At 40.7% G+C, this 10218-nt stretch overlaps 2 protein-coding genes across 3 annotated transcripts; one reads left to right on the top strand and one right to left on the bottom strand.

Moving 5' to 3' along the window:
• Nucleotides 1–2939: 2939 nt before the first annotated feature.
• Nucleotides 2940–7960, bottom strand: LOC124304939 (tripartite motif-containing protein 45). Its single transcript, XM_046763747.1, has 8 exons — nucleotides 7108–7960; nucleotides 6329–6585; nucleotides 5586–5773; nucleotides 5123–5317; nucleotides 4839–5053; nucleotides 3853–4133; nucleotides 3643–3759; nucleotides 2940–3270 (listed from the first exon to the last, which is right to left on the bottom strand). Exons 1-8 carry the CDS (start codon nucleotides 7410–7412, stop codon nucleotides 3140–3142), a joined length of 1689 nt encoding a protein of 562 aa, XP_046619703.1. The 5' UTR covers nucleotides 7413–7960; the 3' UTR covers nucleotides 2940–3139.
• Nucleotides 7961–8742: 782 nt separating this feature from the next.
• Nucleotides 8743–10157, top strand: LOC124306503 (cytochrome b-c1 complex subunit 7-like). 2 transcript variants are annotated; one of them, XM_046767321.1, is made up of 4 exons: nucleotides 8743–8903; nucleotides 9088–9138; nucleotides 9732–9898; nucleotides 9970–10157. In XM_046767321.1, exons 1-4 carry the CDS (start codon nucleotides 8867–8869, stop codon nucleotides 10045–10047), a joined length of 333 nt encoding a protein of 110 aa, XP_046623277.1. In that variant the 5' UTR covers nucleotides 8743–8866; the 3' UTR covers nucleotides 10048–10157. The 2 variants fall into 2 exon arrangements, with proteins under 2 accessions (XP_046623277.1, XP_046623278.1); XM_046767322.1 differs by lacking the exon at nucleotides 9088–9138 and having other exon boundaries at nucleotides 8767–8903.
• Nucleotides 10158–10218: the final 61 nt, after the last annotated feature.

Here is a 10218-nt window from a genome sequence, read left to right on the forward strand (position 1 = left end):
ACCAACTAATACGAAAAAAAAAATTTTAAATATACGTAATGTCACTGAAAATCACCGCAATGGGTTCTAAATCACCAGATTAGGTACTTGCCACAAGTGAAAAACAATGTCACCGAAAGAGTCATGAAAGGTATTAAATCTGGTGACCAAATCACTGAGCTGGCGACTCTGCCTTTAGAAGTAAACGAATAATTGGTCTCTCTGCGCATACGCAGTAACGACGAATGACATGGATGTGTGCCTGGCACAGAATATAAACAAATTCGTGACAGCGAGTTTTAGAATTGGTACTTCATTTGCTTTTTTTTTTAATCTGCAGGAATAAGCATCCGAGTTTTTGCAAAACTCGGGGGTCATAGGTCCTTCAACACAGAATAGAATTCTTGAAAGTTTTTTTTGACTATAATCAAGATACCAGGAACTCAGAAAATAAAACTAGGACACCTTGCACTGCAACTTGGGATAAATATGATACGGAGAACTATTGTTTTTCGGCTGAACTGTTAGAACTATCAATCACAGTGACTCGAAATTGAATACATGAAAATTTCTTGGCGTAAAATTGCTTCTGATATCAAAAGAATATCTGGGCATTAAAAGTGTCTCAAGAACAGATGCAGATTAAATTAATGCTTTCGTGTGATGCAGTATGTCTATATGTACATACATACTGTGCCCTACGCGGTCGCATGGACATTTTTAAGTTTCCGCCGTCACTACTAACTTATCAATCGTGGCGTCAGGGGCTCCAGCACGCACATATACATCGGCCTCAAAACAAAAATTCCTCCCGCTTATGCTGTCTTTCAATGATGACAACTATCCGGAACAATAGTTGATCGGATACGTGCAATGTGCTCATAATCATTCGCCGGGATTCCTACACGGTCACATGAACACTTCGGTGTCCACGCCTCGGAGAACCAGGCGCCTCTAATATGTATGTATTTGCGCATACTCTTATTCAAGTTCAAAATGATGGACTCGCCCTCGTGTCGCTATTGCTTGGATACCGATATCTACTTAATCGTCTCGAGCACTTCTGATAGTCACCATGTCTAGAGCTCGACTGAAAAATCTGAAACCCAGCGCGCTACCCCTGGCTCGCTTCGTTTCTGCCCGATTGTAGCGCCCGACTCCAGTGGCTAATCCAAGAAACTATTGACTGACAATACAGGGTTCGTTACTCTTACACACCTCCCACATAATTCAACTCAAATCTCTATGTATAGCTACTGCAACAAAAATATTGTTATTTTCTGATTTTAACTAAACATTTCTTCCTCTGTTTTCACGTGAACGTGAACATAAATTTTTATATATATATATATATATTTTTTTCTTTTAATAAGGTTGATTTTAATTAGTTGGTGACAGGACCCTTCAAATCGAAGATATACAAGTTATGACCACTATTAATAAACAGATTTAGATCTGAGGAAATGCCACATGTAGTATAATACCCCGCATATTCTCATCCTAACTTGTAGCAGAAACAACAATCATTTCTCATGCAGGCTGTAGTTGTTTTCCTTAGCTCAAATATATGGGCTTCATAACAAAGTTTGAAACATATGTATTGACATATGTAAACGTTTACACACTTGTAACATGTAAAAGGCCCAGCTGTTATGAACGAAAATAGTAAACTTGACTTCCTCATAGGTATATATGTATCCATAAGTTGCCGTATTATGTATGTATAGTATTTGAGAAAAATTAGGTCATATCTGAACACGGAATAAAGACGAAGCTAGCCCAATTTTAAGGGGGTGCCCTAGATGATTTCGACGTTAACGTATATATCTCTAAATATCGAAGTCCACGTATCTTAGAGGCAAAAAAGAGCTCAACAGCCCCATTCTATGCCCAATTCTGAACAAAAACACTTTAGTACATTTTCATGTGACGTAAAAATAAAGAAATGATATGGATTCTACAAAATTACAATAGTACATTCGTATAATTCATGCTCCTTCTTTATTTCTGCGTCAAATGAAAACGTATTTGAGTATTTTTATTCAGAATTACGTATAGAATGGGGCTGTTAAGCCCTTTTTCACTTTTGAGACACGCGAACTTCGATATTTAGAGATATATACATCAACGTCAAAATCGACCAGATCACCCCCTTAATGTATGAACTAAAATGATTCATAATATTGATCACATCATTTTCTTAACACTCATTTTGTTTCCCTAATGGGATGATTACATTCTATTTCCTTGTATTTCAGGTTATTACCGCTCACCGCAAGCTTGTCTGTAAACTAATGCGGAAAAAACTCAAGCTGCAGATGTCCGGACCCTTGGATAACAGCTGTATTATAAGTGCTATTTATAGCGCATGCGGTTCGAGAAAGAAACGAATGCTCAGCGATACCTATAACGCTTATAACAAGTATTAGACTCGAAGAAAGCGTCCTACTGTGCCACAGGATCTCCCCAACGTTTTTCGGACTCATTCATTGACTCAATCTTATTTACTGCTGAATACTCCTAATTCGTCCACCAACCAAACCTAAGCTCACTCAGTTCGGATCACAAATTAGAACTGTAGAAAAAGAGCTGGTAGTCGAAGAGTGTACCAACGTTACGTTATTCCCTGTTCGTTCACGAAAATAAACGAAAAACTAGATTTGAAGAAGAAAATCTACTTGAAACTTAATTCAAAGGGCAGAATATGAGCAGCAAGGATCAATTAAAGTAGAACAATCGATGCAAATAATTAAGTTCGTTCGTTTTATATTCAAAGTGTACCGCAAACTTGTTTACCGTTCATACGTGAAATAAGTGGTTGTCGAATATAAGGATATATTTTTAATTCGATAAATTAAATTATTTTTCATTCGGCCGTTAATTATATCAGTTGTATTATATATGTGTGATTACATTATTCTAATGCTTATAGTAGTAGTAGTAATGGTGGTAGAGGATATTACTATACACACCCACTCAAAAATACTTAAAAAGATACAATACATATATTATATATATACGTATACGTACTAAAATTTATAAATTGTCGCGGAATATGTCAATTTGAAATAATTTAATAACAATAATAACATTAGTTATTATCGTAGAATATATTATTAAACGATATATTTTCGCTCTTATACACTTTAACTCTGCAAAGTTAAAGTATTATTTGATATACGCATTTTTTTGGCGAACGACATGCACCGTGCCGATGAATAGAACCGCAGCACGACCAGTGGCTGACGCCAGGATGTCCCACATGCCCGTGACCGCAGCCTCTGTATCCTCCTGGAGATGACGTGAGTACGTTAAGTTAAAAGTATATTCATGTTGTGCTGCATATGATCAAATTCAGATGATCAAATCATTTAAATCCTTAATATGGGCTTAGTTAGAGCAATATGGCGTCGGAAGTGACAATCAGCTGGTAGTTTAGGGAGAATTTTCTGAATTTCGAAGCACAGAATCAATCGTGGAAGCTAGTGGATCTTTGTTTCGTGACATTGAGACAAGTTGGAGTGAAATAAACAATAAGAATGTATTTTTATATTTAATACGTGACAGGATTAGTTTGCTATAAGTTGGTTGACTGCCACTACACGTCTTTAAATGAAATTAAGGAACTCGGAACTTTGTGTGGCTACTTATTTTATCACTAACCTGGCATCGTTCCACGGCAGGCACAGACAGCCTCTTTCCTTCCACCACTAGAGCAAAATGTGCAGCAGTGGTAAACGCCTGGATGCGAAATTCTCAGCCCGTTGTCGTCCTGGGATTCTATAAGGTAATAAAATATCAACAATTACCTCTGTGTGGCTCTACGAAAATTCTTCGGTTCAGAGTTTGAAAAAAAATTAAAAATCCCCTTACCACTGCAAAATTCATTGGAGTCGTCATTCCGTGATTTTTCCGGCTGCAGAGGCTTCACTCCGAGGTTTTTGAGCCGTTTCAAAATGATACCACTGAGGCTGAGGATCTCGACATCCGCGCCGTCGGCTAGAAGTTCCTCGGATAGCGCTATCGCGTCCAGGAGATATCGAGCTCTCTGAAGTCGCGCGAATTCCTGCATACGCGCCTTGGCCTCTTTTGTATGCGATGACAGCGTCGAACGACTTCTAGAGTGATGAATTCGTGACAAGGTGTCCGAGTACCTGACGATGCAATAAATATATCATCCCAGATATGAGCACAAGTACTTGTACAGTTATAAAGTTTCAATAAAGCCAGAAAAAAGTGATTATGCTCTTTTAGCAACTTTGATCCACGTCAACAGAGTTTCAATTTTTTGCTGTAACGGTTCCAAAATCCCAGAAATTTCTTTGTGAATCATAATCCAACGCAATTTGATAAATTGATATTTTTGGTATGTCTGTTACAAATTTTTTCTGCAATATTGCTCTGCTCGGGTTCTGAATACCGAGAGATACTATCTAGTCGTATAAAATGTAATCTGTAATGCAAACCGATTCGTACTCAATTATAGAAGTGGTGTTTAGCATGCATTTCTACATTCATCAACTCAATGTGACACAACTGAAATGGAACCAAGCTTATTGTCCAGTTTTATTCATATTATTTGAAATATATTGAAAAACAATGTTAAATATATAATTGTAGTCACCCCTGTAAATTGCATATTTAAAATTTCATGTGGATTAAGATTTCACCTCTTTTTTTTGCGTGTCTTCAAAAACTCGCTATCGCACGATTGCTAAAAAAGAACATTATTTAACGGCCTACTTAACCTTGAGAATTCGGAATGGGTGATTTTTCTGTAAATACGATACTCACAAAAAATGTCTCAAATTGAAAGACAAGACACATGGACACACATGCTAAAATAAAAACCAGCCAACCTTTCACTCTCGATGTTGTATAGACTGTGCCTCCTGTCGAGGGTTGTGGGAGAAAATAACTGACTGTTGTATTCAACAAGAAGGGAGTTGAGGAGGGTCCTGGCACGCTGGAGAGCGGCGGTGATGAGGGCGGCAGCCCTTCTTCCGGCTCCAGAAGCACCCTCGCTGGCATGACCTCGATGAGCTCCGCGCCACATGCACTCCCTGCATGTCACCTGAAATTGGCAAAGAACGTTACCATTATTTAAACAAGTTCTTGTACATCATTTCAACCGATTACCGACCTGCTGACACGCGATGCAGTGGAAGCGAAGAGCATGCGTCGGGTGGGCCAAACACAACGCTGTTCGGCGAACTCGACGCGCCTCCCAAAGTGGTCGCACTTCGTGCACCTTGTAAGCTCTCACTTCCTGCTCTTGATGCTCCGTCCCACAGTCCGAACAAAAGTTTCGCAGACACGCAGGACAGTGGACCGAGGCCTGTGCAGAGCGGAAGAGAATATTAGATCAGAAAATGGACGTTACCAAGTTTGTCAGGGGTTTTGCGAAATTCGGTAATCAGTCATCGATATGGTGAAGATATCTAAAGGTTTATTTGAAACTTGGTAACAGATTCGCGAAAGAGTAAATATTGAAAATGGAAAGTGAATTTCAATATTTAACTGTAGACGCCTAGACTCACGTCGTGAGTCAACACATTCGTTTAAACGTACAGCCAGCGAGTGTTACGTAATCTATTACTGCTCACCTGAACCTCCTCAGGACAAGTATCGCAGCAGAGAACCTGATGGGCAAGCCGCCTTCTGACAGCGTCCATGACAAGACGATGCTGAAGAGGATAATGCGGTGGAGGTAAGGCGTTAGTCAAGCCAGCAAAGCAGGGTAACGGAGTCTCGCAAATTGGGCATCCCTCACGAAAACTGGAGGTTGAGATTCCTGAAAGGATATTTGTTCTCCTAGTCAAAGATCGATAAATAAAATTCATACAGGCAACCGTCAATCCTTTTGTAATGTTAATATTTGTTCGCGGTTTTCCAAGTACACGTCACGTAAATTCGGAAAAAGTTTGATGAAGAGGAAAGGAAGTCGCTGCGGTGCAAGACGACACCATGCAGTCTGTATCTTGCGCGCAGTGTCTTCTCGTTTTTCATTCAGTAAACAGAAGCATCCTGCGCCTTTTGCCATATGATATGCGGCTGTGCTTACCCGCAGCGCACAGTTCAAGCAATGGATCAAGGAGGGGCAACACGTGCGTTCTGGTTCTAGGCCGCGTGCGACCGCGAAGATCTCACTCGTACATCACGCACATGTGCGCATTTGACTGGAACCAAACATCCTGGCGGCTGAGTGAGTATTACAAGCACTGAGGAGCCCATCGTCAATGGAACACTATTGGTATGTAATGCCATCGAGACACGATCGAAGATAAGTCTTGTCATGATCAATCCGCATCTCCTTGATCGGTAACTGATATTTATCGATTCAACCTACCTTGGCTCATTAGCTGGTCGACGCACGGAGTGCAGATCGGATGGAGGCAGGGGAGGAGTCGCGGTTCTTGCATCCGCTGACTGCATCTCGGACACCAGAACTCCTCCTCGCAAGGGACGTTGCCATCGACACGACATTCGAGACCGAAGGAAGTGACGCTGGTCGTCGTGTAAGAGGAGGGGTAGTAGGTAGAACTTCTCTGAGAGGCGGGGATTCCTCGTTTCGAGTCATCCTGTCTTAAATTGTTGTTGTTGTTCCTACGGCAAAAGCAATTCGCTACTAGTCAACAACGCTGTTGTACTAGTGCATCTAATACTGTATTCAAGCCATTTCCTGCACCCTCGTTCAGCCTCACAAAGCATAGGTGCGAGCTGGTCAGTTACAACAATTATTCTAAACGGTGAATGTCGCGCTATTCTATGTTTAGAACCACTCGATGTCAAGGCATTAATTCTCCGGTGCTGCAAACCGTCAGGCAGAAATAATATATACACTGCTGTTAAACTGAGTGGCCACTACGGCAAGCCACGAGGTGGCCTGAAACGAATCGGTCGTAGTCTCTTCTCTTCGGTTATTGATCTAAATAGCACTAAAGCGTCCCTCGACACTTTCGGAATCTCGGCAATCCTTAAACTCGGTAAGAGGAATGCTCGCGTGATCAAGAATAGAACGCGCCGGTTTGTTTTCACCGGTGACCTCAGCAGTAGACCAACCAACCAACTAACAAACGTCTCGCGCGTCCGGGAAATAAAAATTTTTGAAAAATGCCGTCGACTTACCTCTCGAAATTCTCATCGCTGATCGACACTGGCCTGACCGTGGCGGTCGCGGCTGGTCTTCGCTTGTGCCGACGCTTCCAACTGCCGAATATGAACGCCTCCTTCTGATCCTTGCAGGTGGTGGTCTTCTGACTCCCGTTACCATCAACTCTGTGAAGTTCATCCCGCCCGCAGCAACCGCGAGCCAGAGCTTGTATTCTCCCCGAATTCTTCACTATATCAACCAGGTCGATCGAGGTCGTTTGCTGTTTACCCTTCATCTGCTTCTTCATCAAGCCACGAGCCGATTCGTCAACGTCTTTCATCCCACCAGGCGAATTGCCTGATCTTATCGATGCGGTACAATTACGATCTTAATTATTTTATAGGATAAATGTTCACTGCACTAAAAATGATACATGATTCACCATGCGGAAACCAAGAATCGTAAGTGGGTAAGTGGACCAACAGTGTTAGGAAACCTCGTGGAATCGAATAATCAATTTATCTTCGCTGCTTGAGTGGCTTAGAAAGCAAACATCGTTTGGTCGGATGAATCAGTCCCAGCGATCACTATCATCGTAGACAAATAGACGGCAGTTGCTAACGCTGTGACGTCTGGACGAAATCGAAAGATCAGCGAATGGTTTGGTTTGTTTGGTGGACGGACAGAGGGATGACCGAAGACTGCTTCGAACCGACTGCTGCAATCCACCTCTCCACTCAACTTCTGTTCACTAATCGTCTCGACTCCCAGGGCTTGTCCGCGAACCAGATTGCCTATGCGGCCACAAGCAATGCGCATACCTCCCACGCTTCCCTGGTTACGAGGTATGGCACTATGCCGCGAGGAGTTAAAAATATATTTCGGTACCCTGCAGTGGGCACACGCATACTCATCCACGAATGCTAGCTCTCTGAGGAATCTTCTGTCAGGGATTAGGCAGCCGCCCTTCTTCCCGCGCCTTCAACTTACTTTTACAACTACATGGACTACTTTAAACCACCAACAATCGCATTTTTATTCTAGTTTTTGTTCAGATATATTTTCGAAGGTTGCGGCCAGCTACTATTCAGTCGCAGTCGAGCAATTCATAAAGGGCTAAATGAGGGATGCTTTTTTACACACGTTCTTACCCAATCCGCTTCCCTCGCATCCTTGAAACATGTTTATCAAAATATCACGTGGGCAGCTGCTGGTTTTAACCAGTCAATATTACTGTTAAAGCGTCTCCTCTTTTTGAGGCGCTGCTTGGCAATGCCGCAATCATTTGAATGTGAATTATTTCCCCAAAGAATTATCAGCGGTAGAGGTGTCATTCATGAATTTCGCAATGGAATATAGTTTTAAAATAATCTGTGCAGCAAATTATCTAACATAGGAAAAACGTTCCAACAAAAATTTTAGTAAGATCTCAAATTTGCATCAACTTTACTATAACAAAGCAATGATTTTTTCTTAATGTTTTTTTTTAATAATATTTTTAAAAAAATGTAACTGCTGAAACAATTTCTCAATTTCTACTGCAAGTAATAATTAATATTTAGTTTAAACTGGATTTCGTAGTTAGACACTAATTAGACAGTCAGGTGGCGCTAGCGAGCGGACGAGGCATGAATGAGTAAATGATATACCGAACTAGTGCCAGAACTGATGTGGAATGAGCGCATCTGGTTCACGGAGTGAGGTAGTTAGTGGTCAAAGTACCGAACGTAATAGCCGTGATAGCTGTTCTTGGACGTTGAGAATTTTGAGGTTCTTTTCGTCTGGTATCAAGCTATGAGTTGGGTACCTAAAAAAACCCCGGGCTTCTTTAGTAAGTTCGAGATCTCTTAACTATCTGCAACTATCATTGAGAGATATAGCAATAAATTGAACCAAAATTCAGACTACACTCATTCCTGAGCACAAGACTGAGATTTCATCACGACCATGACACTCCGCGACCTTACATAACTTAAGATCTTTGTATTTATGTTATTTTATCTTCTACATTTCAGGCGAAGGTATAAAAAAATGGGCTTACAATCTTTCCCGGTTTAATCAATATGGTAAGACGTTATATTTATTTATCTTCATCTTTGTCAGTCACTCTCACGTCTAAATTCCATATTCTAAAGTCGTATAGGCGTATATTCAGCTAGCTAGTAACTGATGATTACAATGTTGAAAATTAGTGAACCTTGTGTTCCGACAATATACAAGTGTCCCTGTAAACCTATAACCTTTTCCGCCTTTTCAACTACATTCTCTCCTGCTAACGTGAGTTAACAATAGGGTTGTCAAAAATCGTGTCGTCTTTGAACAAGTCTTTTATAGGAAATTGAGATGAATCCAACGATGTGTGAGAGTATATATTTATCCTCATCCAGTCTAGAGTTATTTGGCTTCAAACATCCAGTGTGAGTATTGAATCTGGATGTTAACCTTCAGATGCTTGAACGCTCAGTGTTCGGCTTCAGTGTTTAAAACTGATCTATTTGTGATTTGGTGGAGATAATTATACTGGGTTACATATCATTGAAATTGTCTCAGTCGTAGCTACACAACTGGTGGGTAGACGACTCGATTTCCAGGTTAATATCTCAGTAAAAAAGAAATATGGTGAGTATTTAAGTCTTGCACTATCCTTGTTTGAATGCAGGTCTGCATCACGACGACTGCCTCCATGAGACAGAGGTGGTGGCGAAAGCGTTGAAAAGATTGCCACAAAAACTGGTTGATGAAAGAAATTTCCGCATACTTCGCGCTACCCAGTTGTCTATTACAAAGTCCATTTTACCCAAGGAAGAGTGGACTAAATACGAAGAGGTGAGAATCAGAGGAAGCAATATTTTTTAAGATCTGAGTCATGTAATTTCACCCCCAACATTTCTTTTCAGGATGTTAGATACTTACGACCTTACATCGACGAGATCATCAAAGAAGAAGAAGAAAAAAAACAGTGGAACAAGATGTAAATACATTGCACGGTTCTTTCTTAGTCATATAAATGGTATATGTTATGTGTATATTAAATAACGATGTGTAATATTATTTGAAATTAATAAAACATACAGTTACGATCTAAGTAACGAGTTGTGTGTATTATTTTTGCAATTTCTGTGTTGTAACAACTATTGAAAGGCACG

The sequence above is a fragment of the Neodiprion virginianus genome, chromosome 5 (genome assembly GCF_021901495.1).
Source record: "Neodiprion virginianus isolate iyNeoVirg1 chromosome 5, iyNeoVirg1.1, whole genome shotgun sequence".
Lineage (NCBI taxonomy): Eukaryota > Metazoa > Arthropoda > Insecta > Hymenoptera > Diprionidae > Neodiprion > Neodiprion virginianus.

Excerpts from the sequence above, each read along its gene's own strand:
- LOC124306503 (XM_046767321.1), top strand. The coding sequence starts at position 8,867 with ATGAGTTGGGTACCTAAAAAAACCCCGGGCTTCTTTA. Across the intron at positions 9,139-9,731 it reads TTCCCGGTTTAATCAATATG|GTCTGCATCACGACGACTGC; the intron begins GTAAGACGTTAT and ends GTTTGAATGCAG. Across the intron at positions 9,899-9,969 it reads AGTGGACTAAATACGAAGAG|GATGTTAGATACTTACGACC; the intron begins GTGAGAATCAGA and ends ATTTCTTTTCAG.
- LOC124304939 (XM_046763747.1), bottom strand. The coding sequence starts at position 7,412 with ATGAAAGACGTTGACGAATCGGCTCGTGGCTTGATGAAGAAGCAGATG. Across the intron at positions 4,134-4,838 it reads TACAACATCGAGAGTGAAAG|GTACTCGGACACCTTGTCAC; the intron begins GTTGGCTGGTTT and ends TTGCATCGTCAG. Across the intron at positions 3,271-3,642 it reads CTGCCGTGGAACGATGCCAG|GAGGATACAGAGGCTGCGGT; the intron begins GTTAGTGATAAA and ends CGTCATCTCCAG.